The sequence below is a fragment of the Nesoenas mayeri genome (assembly GCF_963082525.1).
Source record: "Nesoenas mayeri genome assembly, chromosome: 7".
NCBI lineage: Eukaryota > Metazoa > Chordata > Aves > Columbiformes > Columbidae > Nesoenas > Nesoenas mayeri.
The window spans coordinates 27,853,829-27,880,095 of record NC_137551.1 but is presented as its reverse complement, the minus strand read 5'-3'; the positions used below and the strand labels follow the sequence as shown (position 1 = coordinate 27,880,095).

Below are 26,267 nucleotides of genomic sequence, written 5' to 3'. Positions count from 1 at the left end.
TTAGAAGGGTTCACAACCTACGGCACAGCTATGATGGATGACTAAGTGTGCCTGGGAAGATAAACTACGTATGCTCGCACTGAACGCTAAAGTTTCTTCAATGGGCAGTATCTTTGACCACAGAGATCCAGCAGCCACATCAGAGCTGGACCACAGAACAATTTACAAAGGTGACTGGAAAGGGTTATTTGAGCTGTGTCCAAAGCCTGAGGTAGCTGATTAATTCTTACTGTGTTTGTACTCAACTACACAACCAAACCACTTTATAGCTAGCAGAAGGGAACTCAAAAACTGAAATCAGACCCCATCAAGGATCTAATGCAACTGGTATGTACAAAGACAAAAGAATTAGTCCTTTGCATATATGCTATCGGGAAGTGAAATTTCTGCCAATGATAGCTCAAGCTGCCAGTGAACAAAGCACATCAGGGGAAAAGGGATGGAAGCAGGCATCCTCCAATCTTCATGTCAAAGTAGGCTCCAAGTATATAGACTTTATTCCAACCAACATCACTGGGCTTGTGGTAAGAAATATGGGAAAGATTTTCTGCCCCATGTTCTTCAGGAGATCAGACACAATCTGAATATTACGATTTGGCCATATTTCTTTGGCACTGTCACTAGATAAGGTAAGGTACTGCACTCCTCTGTTTTTTACAGTCAACCATTCACATTAATATTCTGAAAAAAATACCGTAGAAAAGCCTCTGCCCCAAAAGGAATTCTCCAAAGATACAAAATGAAACATTGCTTATCTTTTTTTTTTTTTTTTACTTAAAGGAGCCAGAAAAAGAAAATCCCTTCTCCAAATTCAAGGTTGGGCTTATGAATTCAACATCAAAGCTGTACATCAAGAAGGTAAACAGCAAATGTTTATCCAAATACCATCACATCCTTCTGAAGGAACATCAGATTTTTAGAAACAATAATTGAAAATCCACACTCCAAGAGTCAAACCTCTATAGCACTACAAGTCTGCCTTGACATTAGCATGGTGCCTGCCAGCATATTCCTTGAATCATTTGACACGGTTTTACACATGCAAGAACCTCTGCACACAGACTGAGTTGCATCAGTTGCATCAGACAACTTGGCTCTCTCCTCTGTGTTTCCTGACTTGTAGACTGAGCCACTGTGCTGCACAAATCACCAGCTCCAGGCACCTTTGCCTCCATTAGCTCCTGTTCACAAGCAAGTGCAAGTGGGACTGGTGTCCTTACTGTGTTCTGCTGGGGATTAAACATTCCCACCATGAGAGGAAAGGATTAGCAAAATACATCCATTTCTTTAGATTCTCTTTTATCTTTTGCCCCCAGCACTTCCTTTTCTTTTGCAACTGCATGACAGCAGTAGCTACACGTAGCTCAGTGGCATGAAGCACAATCTCTTTCTAACTACTCCTCTCTCCCATATTGTCTTGTTTAGGGAGCATCCTTCTCTCTAGCAAGTTAAAAACCAGACACCAGCTACCGAGTATTTTTTTCCCTCCACTTCTTTCTGTTAAAGCTCAGACTGACTGATGGTACAAGGATTAAATTGAACTTGCAGCCTTTAGGCAATTTCAGATAAAGAGATAAGGAGGATATTATTCATTTCAAGAACTTTTATTTATTTATTCACCTACTTATTCTAGGCATCCAGTTTGAATTTTAACCAGATGATTGAGTCTTAAAGCTGTATGACAGAACAAATTCCTGAAAGGTCTCTCTGGCCCAGTTCACTTTTATAGTATTATTTACAGATCTGAACGTAAAGGTTAATGTTGAATTACTAAATAAAACATACAATAAAGAGCTTTCTAGTATGCATTAAAATTGAATATATATACATATACACTTTCTGTTCATCTCCCTTCATGGGAGAAGAGATGCTTTTAGAGGAGACAACAAATTTAACGGCAAGTACAGCAAATTTCAATAGAGATTAATTCTTCTAAAGCTGAATACTAAGCAATGGAAAGAAATGAGGAATGTTGGTGCCAAGCTTTTCCTTTTTTAAAGCTCTGCTCTGGCTCTTTAGTGGTAAGTAATCTCTGGCATTTCCACCTTCCAGAGCACTCCAACATGTTGGTTTAGGAGGAACGGACTCCAGGGTACCATGAGGATGTACTGTAATGGTACACCCTTTCTGCAATTCCCTTGTGTTATTTGACCTGCTCTGATGAATGAAAAATTAAGACTGTTTGAGGTCTTTATGTTTATATGGGTTGGTCTTGCGCCTTGACTCAGCTAAAGAACAGCATGCAGAGGGCTTGACTAAGGGGCAATTCAGAAACAGTATTCAAAACCACAACAAAGTCCTGACTCAAGGCAAGTGTGATAAAACTCAGTTTTTAACATGAAAATAAACTCAGAATTCTGCATCTGCCACAGAGGCACTTCAGTAAACACAGAGCACTCATCTGATCCCAGTAACCTCTGCATCTATTTGAGCAGACAGGGCCTGGGGCCTCCTGAAAGCCCAGGTGCTTTTGAGAACAAACATACTATGTTCAAATTCCCCACTGAGCCCACCTGAATGACGCTTACGAACCTCATCTACCCTTGCAGCATACAACAAGGGTTTTTACTAGGCATGACCCTAGAATTTCTGCTTGCCCACAGACTGGCATGTAACGCTGCCACAGGGCAGATGGGATTCAGGAAAGTGAAGTGGCCAGCATTGCATGTCACAAAAAGATAACTTTTAATGTGCTTTCAGGTCTGATGAAGCAAGTAAAGTATTTCCCTGAAAGTATCGGGCTGGTCAATCACATTAGCAGGATCCAAGAGCAGCTTTGCTTTCCCATCTGGCTTTGAGCTCAGCAGTACTGGCACAGCCTTTGAAAATGGGTACTGAGCAGTGGGGAAAATCTGCTTATGTTCAGAAGCCTAGTCAGACACATGATTAAATAAAATGAAAAGGCCATCCATCAAGAAGGTAAAGAGCAAATGTTTATCTAAACAGCATCACAATGCTCCACACTCAAGGATCGTAGCATCAGACATATCACAAACACCAACACAGACCTGTGCTTTACCAAGAATACACAATCTGTTCAAGGAAAGACCCTGGCAGACCAGGTGATAAACAACTTTATTTCACTACAGGTCAGAACCTTAACTCATACTTGTCTTGCTCACAAGCACAACTCTGAATCACAAGGATACTACATAACACAGACAGAATGCTGCTGCTTCAAATTCTAAGAACACCCGCAGCATTTAACACTGACATTGTTTCTGAGATAAGCGGCAAGCCCCTTAAAGAAGCAGTTTTATTCCTGCTGTCAGACTCTATGCCATGAACATGTGTAACACACCAGAAACACAGGCAGAACTACAGAGCTCGAAAGGAAGGAGTGATAGACACGCAAATGCACATACAGTGTTCCATGTGAGAAATGTCTCCATGCTTTTGCAATTCTTCAATACAAACTCTAAAGGTGACACATCCTGCTGGCTTGCTTGGATGATCCTGTTTGGACCTGGGGTAATCTGTTTGGGGTGTTTTATTTTCCAAATGAGAACTAGCAAAAAAAAAAAAACAAAACACCAAAACAAAACAAAAGGATGACTTTTCTCAAGATGTCAAGGTTCTTAGAACTGGAGCAGTGCGAGAAACTGGCCTGCTTGAACTCCGCTTCTGGAGAGAAGGGAGAAGAACAGGGAATGAAGGAAAGACATGGAAACTACAAGAAGATGTTAGTCATCCATATCTGCACTAGACACCAAGGGTCATTTTTAGATAGGCAAGAAACAGGTTTGAAACAGGCACTTCTAAAGCGCATTTGACATACTATGGTACACTTATTGCTTATTATTCATACCATAGAAGCCTCCATTTCTCTCCATAGACACTAAAATAAGTCCACAGTGACCCCACTGCAGACACATTATTTAGTTAACACGGATTTCATGTTAGGTCCCCTGTTCCCTGGTTGACATGCTTGCTCTTCCTGGGCAAAGCAGGTAGAAGACTGAAAGTTGAGCATGAGCTGAAGAAAGGCGAAGCATACAATAGCCTGGATACACTTTACCACAGCAAGAGGCTCACTGAAGATGTCATGTATAGATCCAGAAACAACAGACAACAGATTCAGAAAGCTTTGGTATTTATAGACTTTCTTGCTCAAACACAAAAGAAGAATTAGGGCATCAGGAATATACATGAACAGTTTACATACAAATACAATCATATACTCTTCATTACTATGAAATTAGGTCTATCGGTCTGAGCAAACATCTGGGGAGAATCTCAATAGTTTCATGTCTGCCAGCCAACTCTGGAGTGAATATGGAGCTTGCCAATAATAGTGTCAGATAAAGTGAGGAAGAACAGCTGGACTGTATGTACTTAAAGAAACAACTAATTTGTTGCACACAAAATTAGACTTTCCCCAGACAATACATCCAGCTGATGATGGAAAGATGTATTTGTATTAATCAAGAAGGGTGAGGGTCAGCCCAGTTGTAATTACTGGGCAGCAGCTGACACATGGTAACATGATGGAAGAGGAGGGACAGGTTAGGCTGGCCTGCCATGTCCTCAGAAGAGTAGGATCCCAATCAGTAGCTTGGATTGCTCACATGGAAAGATGGCTCTGATCCCAGAAAAGCACAAAAGCAAACCAGCACCTTCTCAGCCAGAGCTGGTGGGGGGAAGAAGAAAAAAATAATAATAAAAAAATCTGTAAGATGTGTGGAGGGTTCCTGCCAAAAAAGCAAACTGGGACAGAAGAAAAATAAAATCAGGTCAATATTTCTGTAGGAAATTGAACTGCACACAAGTGGTCTGCAAAAGAATAACTCAGGAAACCAAGTCTGTTGCAGAGTCTTTGATTTTCTCTAGAGAGGGAAAATGACTGTGATCACTGGGAAAAAATTAGAGGCTCAGAAGCTGAGAAAATGTTGTAAACCACTCAGAAAATTGCAACATATGCATTTTCTCTATACTTCTGTGTTACAGATGAAATTACAAAAGGAGAAGAAGGTGCTACTATTAACATGTCAGAAAGTTCATTGCTAGAAGGAAAATGAGCTGGAGGAGAAACTCAAAACACTTTTCAGCCTTGAGAGCACAGAACAGAGAAGTCATGTCTGATAACTGCCAGAGATGACCCATCACATGGAAGAAGAGAACCATATGCAACAAATTTGAACTGCAGTGAAAATGTTTCAGGAGATGATAACATCAACATTTTCTCTAAAGGCACACTAAGCAGCTGAGTACTGCAGGAGAAACATTTCAAAGTATCTTGGAACAATATTCCATGTAGCATAAATGGATGGTCCTCATTTCACCCATTGCAAAGAAAGATATTTTTTCCACACCTGAAATTAGACATAGGAAGAATTTAACAAGATTGCCCTTACAGAAAAACCCAAACAACCCAATAACAAGAACAACAACAAAAAAAAACCCAAAGGAGTCTGCACTGTTGCAGCAAGTGAAATTATATGAGTAATAATTGTATTTCTCCCTGTTAACTTCTACTTCTTTCAACTCTAAAATAACATCTACCCCTGCTCAACCACTGCAAGTCTACTGCCAACAGTCAGATACATCTAGTCACCATGCTCCACTTGTTGAATTTAGTACAGAAATTCCAAGCTGCTGAAGTGTCCCTTCTTTTGTTTTGTTTTTCTGTTTTACTTTTTCATAATTTGAAATGGTGTCTTTTTCTTTCAGCACCAGCTGAATCTCCGAGATACTATCTTTCTATAACTCCTCATTCATACAAATAGTAATTAGATCCCCAAATCTCAAGAAATTAAAGTTGGGATAGTAAACTGCCAAATAGATAAGACTGACACAAATATGTCCAGTCAACACCTGTAACACACAATCCATTTTCCCTTATTCATTCTTCTACTTGAGATGTCATAAAATTGTGGTTTTCCTCCTTTCTCACAACCCTACATGATAAGTCTACTTGTGGAGAACCCCTACAAGAATCCTGCAGCCATCAGTTGTCCTCAAGCACTGGCATGGTGTACCTTTGACAGCAGAGCAGACTGCGAAGCCTCAGCAGAGCAGAGGAACAGAAGAACAACAACAGAATCGAGAAGAATTGGATAAGAAGACAGATTTGATGTAGCCATGAAGATAGCATGGTACTGCAGAAACACGCCCTACTTCTATATCACATCTTCTGTCTTCCTTACCTGTCTTCCATCCCTCTTTTTTTTGAGGACAGCTGGAAACTCCTTCCTTTTATAGCACCAGTATAATGTTTAAGCTGTGGAGTCTATGCAGCCCCCTTTCTCGGGTTCTCATGTCAGGCAGAACATGTTACTTGCAGCATAATAAGGACAAGGTTCACATCTAACATGTGCAACTGGGTGGCTGAAACCAGGTCAGGAGCAACCCTTGCCATGGAAGGGGCTTTAATCACAGTAATAAAAGGCTGCATTCAAGGAAAGATTCAGGGCCTTCCTTTGATTCCTCTCTTCCACCATTCCCCTCAGTCCAGGGGGACACTTCTGGAGTGTCAAGCAGTTACCAGCAGGGGACACAAAGGCTTATGTCACCTTCAAGTTGATGACCAACTCAAGATGAATTACATAATCTGTGCTTGTTCCTTCCACCTCTTCCCAGAGAAATACCTGTCCTTGTCACCTTGATTTGCTGGAGCTTCAGAGGAACCAAGATCTGAAGTTTGAAAGTGCTTCTAGATGTTTAGAGAAGGAAAAGAAATGTTTCTCACTCTCTTCTCTTGCCACAGACTGCTGGAAATCAGAATTCAGGTGAGGCATCCTTAACAGCTCACACTAAAGAACCTAAAAACAAATCCTGCCTCCCGAGCCAAAAGATTTGTGTAACAGCTGGTGGAGCTGAGCTTAGGAGAAAGAAGTCTACCAGCACCATATTTATGGGCTTTGTTTACACAGAGTTGTAAAAACTAGTAATTGTAATGAAAACAAATGGACCGGTTTATCTCTCTGCTTTGATTTCCTTTCCAGGTGATTAAAGGCTGCATCAAAAGACCTCATTACAGCCCAAGGTTCTTCTCTAGCATGGTTCAGCCAGATTATCTTAGGCATGGAAAAAGAACATGTCCAGAGACTGCTGCCCGTCTGAGACTCACCAGATTTCCTCATTTCCCTACAGGTGTTGAACAGCAGGGGCATTGAAAACAGTTTTGATGAGAAACTGGTCTACAAAGAAATTAAATACTAAATGCATTTCGATCATCTGACTCATACAGAGAAGAAAAAAAAAAAAGTATAAAAAAAAAAAGTATCAGAAGCTGGAAAGTTCTCTTTACACTTGAAAATCTGATACTGAAATATTTCACATGCTGACTGGCAAAAGTAGGTCTTCAGGCAAAAGAAACTCAGACTCCATCCCACTATTGTAAGAAATTGGTCAGGGATCTTCTGCACAAAGCCCAAACACTTTGGAAATGTTTGACTTCATGCTGTAATTGCAAAGCTCAACCCAAACCTGGCTTATAAAGAAACCATGCAGGTTTAATGCACTGATGTCATGTTTCATGTTTTTACAGTTAAAAAAATATTTTCACCTGCTGGGTTCACTCACAGCAGTGCAGTTTGCTTAAACCTGATGCTCAAAGCAAGACTTGTCTCTCTCCGCTTCTTCACTTCATCTCCAAGAAAAAGAGGAAAGTGTATTAAACTGGTGAAAAAGATTCACTCAAAAACCTTCACATTTCAATTTCTCTTTAGCCTAATTGGTACATACTCATCCAAAAGATTGCCGTTTCTGCTATGTTTTGCTTTTCTACTGCGTGACTGTTTTCTAGTAAAACAAGGAGTCCAGATACAGCTGCAACAGTAGGAGCAGTGACATAAATGAGTATCACTAAAGAAATTAAGGTGTCTTTCAGTCCTGGGTGAAAACCAGCCTCTCTTTTTCCTGCTTTCTCCCCACCCCCAGAAATACTGGAGTGGCTCAGAACTGAGATGCAAATTATTACTTTCATTCTTTTTTTTTACCTTAAACCAAAAATCTGTGGAAAAAGGATGTGTTCACTTTGGTCAGTCAAAACACATTTCAATAATTTCTAAATTATTTATCTTTAGCAACTTACAAAAGGTACTATAAATAGAAATGCCATTTTGAGGGAAGGCTAACTCTTTTGGTTGCTTGTTTATTCCTTTCTTTATGACTTTTTAACCACTTCAAAATCAGCTCTACAGTCTGGGACAGGGCTAAAGTTGAGCAATATGCTGCCACTGACCCAATTCTGATGAGTGTTTTGTTAACAAGCCTTACTGAAAACTGAAGACATGAAAAGGGAAGAAAAACAAAACAAAAACCAAACAAAAAAAAACCTGAACACACAAACACACCATCAGAAAACTCTCCCAAGTAATATGCCATGCAGAGGGCTACTTTCCCACATCACTGATGCAGGGCAGAGAGTGAGAGTAGACACAGAAAGGGGCAGGGATGCAGAACAGGGAAGACAGGGACAACACAGACTGTGAAGAGATTGGAATGGGATGGAGGTGGCAGAGCTTCTTCCTGCTGCCAGGGTCTACAAGGTGCACCAGGAGATATATCTACCAGTATTTCTTCCACTGGCATCCAGTAGGCTCAGCCAGAGGAGGGTTGCAGGCTGCTCCTGCTGTCCCCAGCTGCTGCTTCACTCTCTTTTTCCCTGAGATCAGCTCTTTAACAGTGACAAAAGACTGAATCAGCTCTAATGGCTGCTGAGGTTTCTCCCTCCAAGCCAGGCTGGTCCCTTTGCCCAGCTTCTTCTCAGCTTAAAAATCATTAGGCAGTTCTTCATCCAAGGTCTGTGCTAACTGGATCCACCAGCCATGTGGATACAGCCAAGGGGGCCATGCAGGTCAGTCTCCAATGGGGAGCTCTGTGTGCTCCCAGCCCAAGAATAAACTCTTGTTTGCTCCTGGGGCTCCACACTGCACCCCTTTAGAAGCCTCTCCTGACATTCTGCTCATTGCTTATACTCCGAAAGTTTAACAATAAGGGGAAATAAATGGGAACTACATGTCTAATGGGAACATTTTTCATTCAAATGCCCTTTTTTTGTGTGTGATATATGCCTTTAATTACAATGCAAGTGTCTGGGTACATTTGTTGCTATTACAGAACAATCTTTTATGTTTATTGAGCATAAGACTAAAACAAGCATAGCAGAAGAGGCTCAGACATTAGCCAGAGCAGGACATAAAGCTACAATCACATGCCTGGCCCTTCTTCTCTTCTTTATAAACCCTTTGGCACTATCTGCAGGGTAACCTCTATATTATTCAGAACAGGATTTAATGAAAGAGTGTTTTTTTCAGACCAGTGAAAGAGACTGCACATCACCAAAACACCTTCCAAATTCGTGTAAGATTTCACTGAGTTATGTGGAAAAAAACAACATTTGTGAAAGCATATACATGAGCATTAATGAGAAGGGTGTGAACCAGCACTCAGAACAGCATTTTATTCTGACATGTAATTGCTGCCCATGTTAGAAGTTTTACATAGCTTGAAAGAAATATGAGTTTGGGCTCAAGCAGAACATGTCATTTTGGCAAAATTAAAGCAACATACTTTGTTCCAGATTAAACTGTATGTTATTTAACACACATACACTCCTGCCACCCAATTCAGCTTCAGTTTTCCATTCATCAGGATTTTCACAGGCAAGGGAGGTTACTAAAGGCAGCTCCCAAGTTATGTGACCCATCACCCTGCAGACACTGAGCAGACGCACACCTGAAACTAATCTGGCTCACACAGGTGAAAATGCTGTAAAGTAAAGCTGCTCCCACTTGGGGTCAGCCCCAGCAGAGGGTCAGTGTCCACACTCCTCATGCAGTTCTCATCTCATCAGATGAAGAGCAACAAACTTCACAGGTGCTTAAAACCTTCATGCCACCTTGCAGGGTGTTGTGCAACATTATAAGCACCCAAAATCGGGGTGGGCAAAGGTTGAGCTACACAACCTATATACCTTCTGACAATTGAGGAAGCTCATGGCTGCACACTAAATAAATTGAATCATAGAACCGTTTAGGTTGGAAAAGACCTTTAAGATCACCAAGTCCAACTGTTAACCTAGCACTGTCAAGTCCACCACTAAAAAACGTCCCTAAGCACCACATCTACATGTCTTAAATACTTCCAGGGATGGTGACTCAACCACTTCCCTGGGCAGCCTGTTCCAATGCCCAACAACTCTTTCCATGAAGAAATTTTTCTGGCTCTAACCCCATCCTTCACTGCTGCCAGAGACCATTGAAGCCTCCCTTCATGCACACACAATAACAAAGCTGTGAAACTGGAGGGGTTTGCTGTGGCTCAGTGGCATTAGCACATCAGCCCAGCAGGTTCATGAGCCATTTGCTGTGCATGCAGAGCAGCTAAACATTTTGCTCTCCATGGCAGAGGTTTTACCAAGTCTGAGGCAAAGATGCATAAACCAAGAAATGCATCAGAGGCGCAGGTGCCAGACAACTTGGAGAGAAGTCAGGAAAAGCAAATCAACAAGAGTGACCAGAAGAGAGAGATTCCAAGAGTTGAATGTGCAGAATTTTTTCCAGAGATTGTAAAAAGGAAGCACAGAACTTTCTACCTGTATGTAGAAATGGCATAACACCAAGGAAATGGAAAGCTTTGTGGGCTAGTATGCATGAGAAAGCACAGACAGACATTTCTAATGCTTAGAGAACTTTCCTAGACACACTTTCTAAGACAGTTCAATGCAAGCATTGCACATACTAATTTTTAAGAATTTCCCTTCCATTTTGCCACTAGTGGCCATTACTTCCTATGGCAGTGTAGTCTGCAGATGGATCAAAGGCCTATAATCTCAGCTCTGCCTGTTAAGAGATTTTTAAGTCAGGAAGGATGGCACAACTGGCATTTCACTGGATGTACTCTAGCTGGATTCTGCTTCTTGGGCCTTACAGCAGGCATTTGCAGGCTGCCACAACACACCATGCTACCTCCAACTCTTTTGGTCACGGATATGCCCCCTGAAAGGTTTCTGGGAAGCTACAGTGGATGAAAGGGCACTGTTTAAGAAGTGTACATGTCCTGCACTGGGAGAATCCCTCTTTGGACAATTCTGGTCCCAAACACAGCCTATGCTCTGTGCTGCCTGGGACCAAGGCCAGATACCTGACCAAACCAGCCCAGAGAAAGAGTCACCAGAGTTAATGGGAGTCTTGTGTCCCTAGAAAGAGAACACAGATGCTATCCATAAGACAACTCTGACTGTGAAATAAATTCTATGAGTAAAAATATTATAAAAACAAGGTAGAAAACTTCAGCTTCTGGTAGTGCTGAGAATGCAGCTTTAGTGAATATTATCTCCTACTCAAACATCCTGGTTGTTGTACCATCTTCTACAATTCATTATTTTACACCATCCTCACTACTGCATGCTTGTCATATCCTGTCCTATAATAAATCAAGAAAACTTAAATTTAAGAAGAAATGGCCTGTATATCTTGATTCATTGGATGCCTTAAGTACTAAAGCAAACTTGCTTCCATGAGCTTGAACACATAATAAACTTGCAGTTCCTTACAGCTTTACTGTCCTACTCTCCAGTCAGCTCTGGACTCTACCAGGGGCTCTGTGAGCTTGAAGATGTCCTCCAGTACCGCTTGTATACCACTGTTCAAATCCTGTGGTGTAATTCAGTCTAGTTCTCACTAGCCAAATTCCTCCTTGGCCAGATTCCCTGGTAATCCGTGCACAGACAACATGCAACTACCGAAGGGAAAAACAGAGCTTGCTTACACATGTACCTATCTCTACACACACACACAACCAAGCCAGAGGGCACATGTAGGAAGGAGTTTCAAATCCAGAAAGCTCCAGGGGAATAGCCTTTCCTTCAACCTGAACAGCAAGTGGTCTCATGGAAGATGAGAGACAGTGTCCTCTCTGCACTTCACAAGGATTCAGTCCATCCCAATCCAAACACGCAGGGGAAACTGACAATACCACCCACGCGCTGGCACGAAGGGCAGCATATGGATGTTTACAGGACAAACCCAAATGAACAGCATCATTGTAAATACCAGCCACCATCAGGGAAAATTTAGCTTGACAGTTGTAGCTGAAACTGTCACTGCACTGAGGAATCACTGCCAGGAAAATCACCAAATGAGAAACTCGCATGTTTCAGGGATCCCCATGGGCTGCTGGGCATACACCATTTCCACTGTCGTCCCTGATTCATCCATCAGCCGGTTCCTACAATCAAACAGTGGAAAATTGTACCTTTGGAATAAATTAATCTGCAATTGCAGATCATGCCAGAAAAAGAAAACTCTTATCCAACCCCTTTTGCCAGCTCTCTAGGTTTCTGTATATTCTGTGGTGTCTATATCTAAGCAATTTATCCCATTTATTATAATTCAAACTTTAGCTACCTTCAATCCACTTTACAGAGCAGAGTGAAGAAAAAAAATAAAACCACATAAAAATCCAGCAATCCACAAACCGTGTCTGAGGCAACAACTAGAGTCAAGGAGTCACGAAACTTGATACAATGTAACTTTAATTCTTGAAGTTAACATATGTTCAACGGTGATGCTGCAGCAGAATTCATAAGGGAAGCAAAGGCTGCAGAGGAAAAATAAAGCAGCCTTCTCTGTGCTGCGACTAAAGAAAACACACAACTCATCTGGCTAGGGAACACTGGGCTCAATTTTGCAGCAGAATTTTCAGCTTTGTCACATTTGTGCTGTTGGGTATGTGTGCATAACTCTTGTGGACTTGCACCGAGATTTGAGGAAATCAACTGGCCTGAAGCAAGTGCTGTGTTAGTCGGAAGACAAAACCAGAGTCCTGTTTTGGCAGCAAAACTTTTGATGACATTATTGTTCTCTTACTATATAGCAGGAAAGTCCCCTTGGGCACAGTATATTCTGCTAACATGTTATTTGGATGTGCTGCTATCACTTGAACACTGCAAGTATAAAATGCTACCAAATCTACATTCAGACAGGTTATGATCACTGAGCCTCTGGCAGAAATGAGCTGCCCAAGGTAGAAGGCTGAGGGAAGGATCAAATTTTGCTCCTTTTGCGTTATAGAATCCCAAGGATTTTCTATAAAGCTTTAAGCTTTGCTGTTTGTTTCATCAATTGTCTGTCAAACATATCACCCTTCATTTTGGTGCCTCGGTGCTTCCTCTTATCATACTCACAATACTCTGGATGTGCCAAAATTTTACTGCATCATGCCCTAACTTATGTTTTATAGCCATCCATGGTCCTATAAAAATCAATTGAACACAAATCTAACTTTTATTACTTTGGAAGAACTTCTTGTAACTGTCACAAAACTGTTGCGGGGCTTCTACTGCAAAAATTCTAACATGCACATGAGCAATGTGCACATCCCATACAAACAGGCCACCAGTCTTCTCCCAGACAACTTACATGGAACACCCAGTAGAAATACACACCAAAATGCAACTGAAAATGAGCAGCATTTGCAATAATGAATAAAAATCTCTCTTAGAAGCATAGATGGCACACAGGAAAACAGTTCTAGAATCAGGAGATTACAAAAATCTTGGCTTTTTTTGCCTTTTTTTTTTCTTTTTTTTTTTTCTTTAAAGATAAAGCTTCCTAACAATTCCTAACCTTTCCTAAGTAACAGAAGAATCAAGAGAAATATAAGAGAGGACAACCTTCCTGATTTTTTCTCTGCCAAATTAATGACTTTCAAGAGACCAATTAATGATTTCTAAAAGCTTGGGATTTCTAGTTCTGAGGTGCTAGACCAGAAAATCCAGGCACTGGCCTCTCTTTTCAACACTGAAGCAATGACCATGAAAACCTGAAACACACACTGGCCTACCATGGGGTGTATGGGACATTCAAATCATCTGTGCCTACTGTGAGAACAAAGGACTTACAGCTATTCCTCTGGCACCGTTATTCCCCAGAATAATATTCATTACAAGTAGTTTCTATCAGAAGGAAAAAAAAAAGCGGAGGGAAGAAAGAAAAAAAAAAGGTGAATTTTCATATGTCAAGGTTGAACAACGGAAACAAATAGTTGTCTTAACATAAGTGATAGCTTGCACACAGGCAGATGAGTCCAGAGACTGCATCTCTCAGCAGGCAGATTTTAGAGAAAAAAACAAACATGTGCACTGGAAGGAGTAAACTACATGCGTCTTGTTTTCTTGAGGGAACAGAATACCATGCATATTTTCAGGCAAGATCCTCCAGTGATATAAATCATCATTTCCCTGCTAAAACAAATGGTCCCACACTGAATTTCAGCCCCTACATATGCGACTGCACACATCTTTTGTAAAGCAGCTCAGGTGTGCTATTAGATCAGAACACGGTCCATTTCCCTGCTGAAACCAAGCACTGGAGGCAGGGATGGTTTGTAGGGACTCAAAAGGGGAAGAGAGAGAGACAAACTTATCTGTAAAGGGCAACCTGAAACAAAATTTGGGCCACATACCAGCTTCTAGTATTATAGAAAACTGTTTCAAACAATAGCCACTAAATTATTTGAAGTTAAATGTAAGAGCTTTTTATTATAGTGCTGTGCTACAATATAAAGAGGGGCACCCTCTGCCTGTGGCACATTTACCACTACAGCACCTGCTGATGTGGAATTCCCACCTGATGGATGGGAACTCCAACCATACTGGAAGTTCTGCCACAGCATGAAGCCTGGGGAGAGATGTGCTTGCAAGAAGAGGAACTCTATAACATTTCTATAGGACCACCTGGGCTGGTGGAGAGCAAAACAAAACGTGGTTTAGGAAGCCTGGGTAACATTGCAGCACTGTCAATGGTTAGCTGGCTAATTCTTGCATAGCTCGCTTTGCCTTTCTGTGCTTCAACCTCTCTCATTGCTTTGTCAACTCTGTCTTGGTACTGGCAACCATCAGGCTGTGATTTCTGAGACCTTCACCCCTCAGCATCATCCATCTAGCTGGCTGCCTCAAGGACACTGGTCTATCTCATCCCAATCATCCATCTTTGAGGACATTAAAGATGAAAGTATTGTCTTAAGTAGCCCACTGCCATCCTAATGTGCAATACTTCCACACATTGAGACCTTTTATTGTCAAGGCAATGTGCAAATACTAATTAATGCTACCATTACCGATACAGAAAGAACAGTCCCTATTGAGCACATTTCTAACAGCTCTCAGCTGCCTGAATCACTGACAGTAATGGGAGCTGCTGGGTCCCCAATCCTTTTGGATAAAACATGACCCCTCTTGGTTAATAAAACATAACAGTTTCTTAAACACCACATTCCAGAAAGCACTCTTGGTCTGAGAGATTTAAATAGTGTCCCTCTGTATTCAATTCTACATGCCCACAGTCATACTTTCAGGTGCTGGCAGACCCATCTTCCCCAAGCTATGGCTTTAATGCCCCTAAGCATTAAAGAAAGATAAGAGAACAGCAAAACCGAAGAGAGTGAAACTACCTAAAATTCCAACACTAAGAGCCCATACATGATTTGTATGTCCCTGCAGGCACTTCGCAATAGTGAAAAAGCCTGTATAAGCACTTCACACCCTAATGTATAAAGGCTTACATACTTACAGGCCTTAATCCACAGAAACACTTATGCGTAACCTTAAAATTAGGCCCAGGCTAAACCATTTGGCTTCTCTGAGGTCAGGTTTGAATTTTTTTTTCCTGTTAAGATCCACATTTTATATGAGGTGCTATTCAAAATTAATTTTTGATGACAACTCACAAAGTTTATGTTCTTAGGCTCCTCTTACTTCAGCTGTGATATTTTGGGTAAAATTAATCCTGTTGTTCTTTGTCCTGAACAGCCACATTTCTAAACTCAAGCACCACATGAAGTCAATTCAGTGAGAGGGGAAAGGACACTAAACTAAAGTCTCCCACGGTCAGCAGCAACAGACAGCTGAGTGGAGTCAACAGTTGAATTGCACTCTTTCTTCAACTGAAAGTGGTATCACTGATAATTCTGCTAAACAGGTTTTACAGGAGACTTAATGGTGCCATCAGGCTGGGCAAATACTGAAATGGAGCTTTGAAAAGCAATATGGAAGGCAAAGAAAGAGAGAAAGCAAGAAATGCAGAAGGGAAAAAAGGCCAAGTAAACCCCTCTGGATACATCTCATTTCACTGAAGCAGCCTAGTAGGTAAGTCACATCTACACAAATGAATCCTGATAAAGAAAAACAAAAGACTGGTAATTCCATCTTCGCTTGCACATCATATTTGCTCTCTTCTCCAAGGCGTGGGTCATTTCATTTCCCATCTCCTATTAAAACTGCCAAGCTTATCATAATCAAATGTAGGCACAATCACAGGCACTTGGAAACTTAATGCTTTTTGTTGCTTTGATCATATTGGAATCACATCCCTTGTAATCCCTTTTGCACACATTCAGACAGCAGGGTTGGTTTCAAGTCCCCTAACCTCAGGTAATATAGCAAATACTTACATCTCAGCAAAGGAAATTACTTTCTTGACAGTCAGTGGAGGTGTAGTCAATACAAATGAGCCTAAGGTACAATTTACCTCATCCTAAAATAGTCACCTGCATTTGCTTCTAGAAATCAATCAACACCATTCAGTAGATCACCACCAATTACTATGTGCAGCCTCTGCACCTAATACAGGTATACATTGCTACATTTTAGATCTCTACACTCAGGCCAAATAAATCATGCTGCTGGTGCACTTATTCTTCAGCCTTCCTCATTCCTTCATGTTTATTCCCATCTGCTATATTTATAACCACCTCTCACCCCACTTAGGCTCCAGATAAAATCAATATACAGCCAGGATTTAGTGTGGCCCAGGAAGAAACCAGAGGATCCTTGCTCTGTTACACAATGGACTAGGTTTCTTCAGCAGCAGAGCACATTTAAGCATCTGATGTGTCTCACCCCATTCATCTCTGTATTTTCCTTCTCAAAGTAAAATCTGTTCATGAAGCATCTATAACATAAATAAAAGGCATTAGGAAAGTCTGTTCCAGCTAAATCAAGTTTCACAAGCAGTTACTTTCTTTTTGCCACAACAAATCATCACAAGCCCAAAGTTCACTATTTTGCTAGGACAAAATTCATTGGACATTTCTGAAGTAGAGCCAGGGCTGCATAATTTCATTTCCCATCTCCTATTAAAACTGCCAAGCTTATCATAATCAGAATGATAAACGCAGAGTCATACGTCTTCTTTCCGACAGTAATGCCCATCAATACTTCAAATGCAAACAATTATGACATTTGACTTCATAAAAATTACCTGATGCACCAATACCACTTAATTGAATCATTTAAAAACTGCTTTTGTTACATTTAATGAATGATATATTATACTGCAATGAAACATGCAGCAATACAAATACTTCACAATGCTAACAATTAAGGCTCACTTCACTTACGGCAATTGACAACACAAGTGCTCCTCACTTCATTCAGTTTGTGCATTCCAAATGAACTGGTTAGCGAAAAGGGTGCTTCTTTGCTAATGAGTTTTGTAATCAAGGCATCTATTTTAATTTCAAATTGGCTAGATTGGGGGAAATTGCTGAACCAAATGACTGGTTCTAATTAGGATTATAAAAATATTCATCATGCAGCAGAATTAGCGCAAGGACTTGATTTCCCTACATTTGCATATAACTTTAGTTTAAGAGTGGAAAAAAACTCCTGATAAATTGTCTTCCTTTTAATGAATTGAACAAACACTATATCTGTTTTAGTCGTCCTTTCATTTAAAGGCACTGATACATATTCATGATTTGTAAATGAAGTTAAGTGATTTCAATTCTTCAGTTCATTACCATATTGAAGAAGAGACTTCTGTAAATTGCCGCTAAATATTCCCAATCTCAAGGGTTTGGTGGGTGGTGGCTTTTTTCGTTTGGTTTGGTTTTCTTTAACTTTACTAACATTTCAGTTTATCTGTTTGATGGAGCCCTGCCTGCCTGAGAGAGCTGCTGGCAGGTGGCTTGTCCAGCAAAGGACACATGATATGTTTGTAGAACCTGATGTTCTCAGAAGAGCATTCAAAAGGCAGAGAGATGAAAGGCTTATTTGTGGTTAAGTCATGGGAACAGGACTCTATCTGGGTTCAGTTTCTGACTTTGTTACAGTCCTCAGTGGTAGTTAGGCAATGAAACACTTTAATGACCTGTGCCTGAATACACTGTGGATACTCCAGGGACAATGCTTTTTCTGTCAGCTTCATGTTTAATTGCAAGCTCTCTGGGGCAGGGATTGCTTCTTAATATGAATGTGCAATACAATGGACCAGTCAGTATGGTGGGGATTTCTAAGAGCAGTTACTGTAATATGGCTTGTATTAAACATGAAACATTAAGTGTTTCTTTATAGCCAGGAAACATACTCACTTCATTTCATTCCTTAGTATGTTAGGCCTGTAGAAGTAACTTCTTTCTCCTTTGGGTGAAGAATGCAGTACACATGACTCCAGCTTCACTCTGCACGGTGCTCAAATGCCATGTGACTGGTACAAAATAAATTTGAAAGCTGAGTATTGTATCCATAGGACTGGAACCACAGCCATCGTGCTCTTCAGATATCAATGAGCCGTGATAAGTAATTAGCCCCAGTGTGTTCTCTGACATCATACAATTAAATGGTGATTCTACCATGAGGATCCAGGGGGGAGCAGAAAGAGCTTATTTTCCTTGTTAAATATAATGTTCACATCTTGCTAAGAAAAGCTGAGTTTTACCCCAGAGGTGCAGTCTCGAGCTGTTGCTGATAAAAGGAGAAGTTGTAACTGTAGTTGTCAGAAGTATGAGCATCTAAATACCAGGAATGCTGCTGAGGACAAGGTGACAGCTCTGGGAGCCTGCTGATTTATAGCAAAATGAGATGTGAGGCAGCCACCAACCTACCTCTCCTCATCAGCCCCACACCTCAGTTCCTAAAGAAAGAGAACCTACAGGCCTGGGCTGGAGTCACATCTCACTTTGGACATGCAGCAGCTTAATTTCAGCACAGCTGCAGTAAGTAGCTGCTATCATAGAATTGCACTGTCCAACATTACGAGTTCCAACTCAAAGTGCACCTGAACACAACCCTGAAGTCTCCTCATGCCTGAGTTTGCATGAGAGGCACAGAAATATCTGACACCAAGGCCTGGGGCACTTACTGGCAATGAAGGAGAATACAACTCCCCAGTGTCTATGCTAGGGAAGCTGGGCAGAGCAGATGGAGGGGGAGCTATGCCTGTCACCCTGTAGCACTGGCAGCCCCTGAGGCATAGGGCCCAAGGGTCCTTCAGAGCACTGAGGGCTCTCTTAATGTCCCAGTTCAGTGACCTGCTGTGACAGGGAAAGAGGAGATAAGGATTTGTCTTTTTCTCAATGCGTATGCATGTATAAAGGACTTAATTTCTTTAAATAACTCCTCTTCACAAGGAGCCACATAGAGAGGACAAGAGGCAAGAAGTATAAATTCTATCAGAAGGGCATTTTTTACAGCAACAACAATCAGTCAGTCACTGGACCCTCCCCACCAGGGATGTAGCGGAGTCCCCCTCACTAGATGCTTTCAATAAATGACTAGACAGGGTGCTAGATAATCACATCTGGGCTCCCTTTCCCACAAAAGGTTGGACCAGATGATCTTTCAAGATCTCTTCCAACTTGGGCTGTTGTGTAAGTCCATAGAAATGGCTCCTCAGAAAGGATCCCAGACAAAGATGGATGACTGCCTAGAATAAGGTGCCTACATGAAACCAATCTTGCCCTCCTCTCAGCAAGTCCCAACTGGACACTGTCAAAAAAAAAATATTAAAAAAATACCACTATTAACAGCCGAACTGCCCCATGTCATACTGGTCATACTGGGAGCCTGGGCCCAAACTTCAGGAGACAATTTCACCTGGCAGCAGAGAGGAATTGCCTTCATGACTCTGGTTCTGTGTGTCTACCCTATTAAAAAAAAAAACTTTCCCACATATTCCTAGTGTTATCTGTGGTTCTTTTTGATAAATTCAGCAGTGTCTAGTCAAGATAGTCAGGGCTCTGACATGCACCACATTCAATTTTCAGATAACTTGCCACATCTCCAACACTGAAGGAATCTCCCCAGTCAGACCTGATACTGTCAGGTGCAACTTGGTGATATAGCAGAATGTTATCTTGCACATTTTATCACCTCAACTGAAGAGACATTAAGACACCCACTTTCTTTTGTTTACCTCCTGATGAAGATTAATTTCTGTAGCGAGATAAGCCACTGATTGTCAGCCTTGTTTATCCAAATGTTTATCTCAAATTCATAATGGTGTAGCAGGGGAATTTAAATTGGTCTGTTACTGAATTATTTAGCCCCTCACCTATTCCCAGGGGTTCCAAATTATAGTTTGGCCTGTAAGGAACAGGTGGAACTTTACCTCTTTGCATATTCTTTTTCTCTTAACAATGGTGATTTGAAATATTTAAAGTTTCTCTGTCCGTGTTTCCTTAATATTTTATCTCTTAAAAAAAAAAAATCACACATGTTGCTCTGTAAGAAGTTTCAATATCATTCTGAGAGAAATTCCATGGAACTGTAAACTCCCTTCAATTTCCACCTCCAGACTGATCCATTCCCCAGAGGCGTACTGAGGTGTGGAAAGCTGAGCTTATTGAGAATTAGTTGTTTCCATGGACAAGTGAGACAAATGATGAGGCACTTGAAATACTATTATCAGAAATGCAAGACTGATTCAAGATATTCATTCCCAGCCACTATGAATGGCAGCAAGGAAAATAATACCTTATGTATATGCTGGTAGACTCTCATCTTTCACAGCACTCCATAAAGCAGTTTCCAATACTTTCCAACAAATAATATTACACCTTTTTCATGTATTCCCCTTCCCATTACACTTTGATACAAGGGTCATTTCACATGGATTCCTACATATTTTCTGCAAAAACACATGAGAAGTGGAGGATGAAGACCCATTTTCCCTTTGTTTTGGCTCATGTATCCAAGCACCAATACAGACACTACTAGTGAGACCCAGCCTGACTTGCAGCCAAATTGCCTATAACATTTACGTAGTGTCCACCTTCTGTCAAAGGCCACAGGAGGCCATTTACAGACCCAACATGTGCACACATCAGATTGTAGTATTTTATCAATAAAGTAGACACACATAAAGCTACTGGGAGGAGATCCAAGATTTTCTACTCGCAAGATGCAATTAATCTCCCAGGGCCTGATAACTGCACAATGCCACATGGCTGCTCAGGGGGGAGTAGTATACCCACCCATGCTTGCTTAAAGCCCTGCAAAAATGCCTTCTGTCTATGCTTTATATGTTGTGAGAAGACATTAAGGTCTATGAACTTGCTACACATTTGTGCCCACACAAACAGATTTCTTGGCTCAGCCATACTGCATTTATTTGATAATACAAGAGAGTCAGCATGACAGAGGAGGGCCATAACCAGCTACAAAAATTAAGAACAGGAATGATATGCTGTGTTGGCTCATTCTGAGGAAGTATCCTCAATAACTCATTGAATACTTTAAAGAAGAAACAAATAGTTGTGGCTGTGATTTGTCCTTATGTGAATAAAACAAATAGCAGCCACATAGAGAAATGTCTTTCAGAAAGCCTGCTGAGGTCCATCCAGCTCACTGAATCTTCTCCCTTGCTCCCTGGAATAGCCCCAAGTAAGAAAATGAGGGACAATACCCATGTGGGAGTGGTAATAAAAGATTTTGGGACTGAACTGATGCTGTATTCAATTATTTCAGTTGATGGAAGAGAACATCAGAAAGCCTCTGACTTTCTCAGCTATGAAGTAGTGTTTCAAGGAACAGTTTTGGCGAAAAGAAATGGGCTCCTTCGCTAAAAGAAGGGAAAGGTCATCTTTGGACATAGATTGCTGTGAGGCTTGAGTTTTAAACTAGAATCACATGAGACTGGTAGCAAAAGTCTACAAGTAGGTATAAAAACAGATCCATGCAATGGATAACCTAGGGGAGTGGGGTTATTCAACAACAAGGCGGAGCAGTGAGAAGAACAGTTAGTCTATCCACAGAGCATACTGCAAGGCTGCGAGTAAGAGAGCGCAAGCAGGACAAGCTGGAAGCATAAGCTTATGATCAGAATTACACCTGACAGTTGCATAATAGTGACTGGCTGAGAAAATTCACAACTAGAACATTACCATAGGAAGGTATCACTTGCTCAGGAAAGAGAGGATGAGCCTTGCATGTCACAAATAAATACACTCAGTCTGAGGTCTCACGGTATTCTCCTAGGCAAGCTAAAAGTCTGTAGGTAGGTGCTATTAGCTGGATAAATAACTAACTGGGATATCATAGTCTGAAAACAGTTATCACTTTGCCACTGTCAAACTGCAGACAATGTGTAAAGACCGTGGTTCCACACAAGGGTATGGTCGAGTTCTACATTATTCCATTTATTCCCCACTGTCTTAAAATAGTGAATGCATCTTCTAAAACACCAACTTAGAAGGGACAATTATTCTGTTAGAGGACAGAATGCAAAATGTGTTGAGTTTTTTTATTTGGTTGAGTTTTTTTTTAATCAACTGCATAAGTAGACTAATGTTCTTGTCAAATGTGTAGAAGTTAGCTAAAATGGAGAGAAGGAGGGATGCTTAGGATAAAAGAATGATTTAAAAAGAGGCTTGAATAACAGTCATGGAACTGTAGGTCAGAAGATCTCAGAGGAAAACTTTCTAAGAGGAGGATCCAAAATATTGACTATTTTTATTTCACACAAGAATTTAATATTGTTTTCTATTTTTATACAGAAAACAATTTTAAAATCTCTTGAACTAGGCAGTGATAAAATCAATTATTTGTAGGGCACTAGCTGTTGATGTTTCATTTTACTGTGTGGAATAACATACTATGCAAAATGGATTTTCAGATTGATCACTCTCATTAATTTCCAAGTTGACCACAGCTTGCTTACAACATCATGTTATTATTTGTAATGGAAAGAAAATTAATAAAATAAATATTAATCTGAAAGCTGTTTTTTAATCTAAGAAATGAAATTAAATTTGCAAACTTGTTTACACATTCACAGTTATGAGAGGATGGATTACATCTTCCCTTAATTGTTCCTACTGCTGGGAGTCAAACTGTATGTATTTGATTTGTTCTCAAAGTTATTTGCATTTCTAAATCTGCCTCTAAAGTAGTCATTACAAATAGACTTTAAAGGTCAAACACACTTTTAAAGCTTAAAGAGATGGAAGATTATGGTCTCTCACTGTAGGAGTGGCTGTTCAACTGAACATACACCAAGCCACTGACTTTCATCAGCACCTTCCTTGTCACAGTATCTGTGGATGAATATTACCTGCAGGTTACAGACTGATAAACTTTCTGTTTTATTGACCTTTCATGCATTTAAATCAAAAGTGTTTTGGAGCAGTTGTATCCGAAAACCTGGGTACATGAAGTGAGAAAGCAAGCACTATTTGATCCAGCACCACCTATATTGTGCCAGGAGACTTCAGGCTGCCTCATAGGAAAATGGGCACAAAACAAAAGGCCAGAGGAAGACCAGCAGAACCAGGCTGTAGCTGGAGAATGAGCCCCTAACAGCAGCATGGCATCTCTTTGGATAGCCTCCTCACAACTGCAGAGCACTACTGCAGCCTCTCCAGCCACTTATTTCAGGAGCTCTTACTATCTTGATGTCTCTCTTCCAGTCAGCAGCAGATCATGTCACTGGCATGATCCCATGATCACAGCTAGGACAGAAGGCACGGCATAGGTGAAGGTGGGAAGGTGAGATCCAGACCTGGCTGCTAGAGGACAAGAGAGGAGAACAATTGCAACAGTCTTATAAAGATGCGCAAGACCTGATGAAGCTTTTTAAGAATTTAGGGTTTTTAGCCTCAAGGACACTTTCTTCTTATAATTGGCTTAACTCACACCTAACAGAAAGTCACAGCTGACCTCTGGTTCCCACTCAGCTGTGGCAGTACCTCTGTTTCCAGACAGGCAGGCACGAATTACACTGGCCTCTCAGAAGACATCATCTGGAAACTTCTCACAGCACAGCTGTCACAGCCTGAAGTGCTGCCTTTGCACTCTAACAGCACAGCCCATTATCTCAGCATCAACTGTAATGGAATGAAGCTGCATGATCCTGAGCCGGAGTGACAATCTTTTTACAACTCTTACCAAGCCAAGATGTGGCTGAGTACAATATAAACCTGGGTTGTGTTAAGCAAATGCTTTAACTGGGAAAAGTGCTGCCTCCATGGTTCCACTCAAGGATCAACTTTCAACCGGCACTTAAGGCCGTCTTTCTGAACGCTGAAGAAAACCATTATGAGTGGCCTTGAATGCAAAGGCAGATATAAAGGCAAAGCCTAAACTTCACGTTGCTTTATTTCCATTTGACGAACAAGTTGCAGAGCACCTCATCTTTGCCCTTACACTGGGGACAAATTTGTCCAGTTCCTGGGATAAAATGCAAGAAACCTCAGGGTGAACCTCATAGTTCATTTTCCTTGGCTTTCTTCTGATCAGAAGAGAACACCTGAAGTGGGCACTCGGATGCATTTGTTTGAAGGAGCAGAGGCAAAGATGTTCTTGAGCCATTATTGCTGTACTGGACCAGAGAAGTACAATTACAACATCATAGTCAAATGCATGTGAATACTTTGTATTTTCTCTTTTCAGTGGGTAACATATCACAAAAAGACTACAAAGTGCTGGAAATAGAATTACAGTGTTTCAACCCAAAAGCAGATGCTCCACACTCACTACAGCTGGATGTCTTTGCAAACACATACTCAGTATGTCATATCTGGCTTCTCACATCCATTGGATGTCTGTTTCTTTCAGGGCTGCCTTTGTACAAACACCATCACTATTTAAAAGCTTTACCTCTAGTTTGAAAGTGGCATCAAACCATTCTGTGACATCGAATAGATTGGTCTTTCTAGCCTACTTCAAAATCCCTGTTAACACATCTGAGTGCACAAAACTATTTGACATTTGACTAACTCCTTCATACAGTAAGGACTTGATACTATGAAAGCAGTGTATTTCCAATAGCTTTGTGCTTGCAAATGTCACTCAAACATTACTAGCAGCATAGCAGCAAAAACAGCTGGTGCCTGCCATAGCATTCTGTTAACAAGGGGATGGGAAGGTTAGATTGTTTCATTATACTCTCAGCAACTACTTGGGTAGAGACTTACACTACCCCTTCAAATGAAATTCTGTCAAATACAAGAGGCACAATGTTTTAGGTATATTATCCTTATAGCTGGGATATGAGACTGACTAGTTCAGAAAATTTAAAAAAATAACTGTAGGAACTGAAAATCCCACCTTGAACACACATACTTAACAGATTAATGCAAAAAACTTAAAAGTGGCTATTCAGCATGTTTTTGCTTTCTAGTCTATGGATGGCAGAAGAGAGGAAAGATAAAAGCTTGGCTTCTTTTAAGCTTTCTAAAATTTCTAGCTTCATGATCCAGTGTATGTCTCAGGTTTGGGCTATGGTGGGGACTGCTGTTGCAGAACTGAAGCACAGAGTCTATAGCCATGACGCTTTACAAGTCACATCACACCCGTGTGGCTCAGCAGCTTTCAAGGCAGATGAGAGCTCTGTAGGAGCAGGCTTGCTGAGGACAAAGTAACAGACTTAAGAGTTGTGTCACTAAAAGAAGGCACTGCAAAATGAGTTTAAAAGTGGCACAGTGGAGTTTGTCATCGTTGCTGATCACCGATTTCCAGATAACCGAGTTCAGTTTGCAAGCAGAAAGAGCACTCTGTCACACACAACAGCCAGCTGTTACAGACCAGCTCAGCCCCAGTGCTTGATCCTCAAAGACAGCTCAGCAATCACCACAGCCTACAAATCTAAAGATTTTTAGAACAGTTCCATATTTGTCGAATCACAGATTCTTTTCATCTTTGATACCATCACCACTACTAAAGTTTCCATACTCATCATGATCGCTGTGTAACTTCACTCTCTTTAGCAAGCTTACTTTGGAGTCACTGGGTGGGTTTTGAGCACATTTAAACCTGCAAGGTGAGACCACAACAAAGCACACTGTAATTTCTTCACCATCTCTGGAAGTGTGATCTTCTTGACACTATCCACTTCAATACCTGGCTCAAGAACCATTGAAATATGAAATAAATTGCTCACTTTTTGATCCAGACTGTAGGCTAAGATCCACTCCTCCTGCTTGGGGTGGAAGAGCAAACTCTGGATATAAAAGTTCAGACGGTACTTCTGGTAGGTAGCCCCTTCATCAGAGCTGATGAGGATGCTGCTCTCGATCTCTGGATCACTGAGAAGCATGATCTA

General features: G+C 41.0%; 1 protein-coding gene across 1 annotated transcript in view; it reads right to left on the bottom strand.

The window, feature by feature from the left end:
- SORCS3 (sortilin related VPS10 domain containing receptor 3) overlaps nt 1-26,267 on the bottom strand; it is a gene marked incomplete at its 3' end in the record, with an annotated part of 289,707 nt that overhangs the window by 111,834 nt on the left and 151,606 nt on the right. The window contains exon 4 of the mRNA XM_080347514.1: nt 26,106-26,264. Coding sequence (XP_080203640.1) covers nt 26,106-26,264 — 159 coding nt within the window. The remainder of the gene's footprint in view (nt 1-26,105; nt 26,265-26,267) is intronic.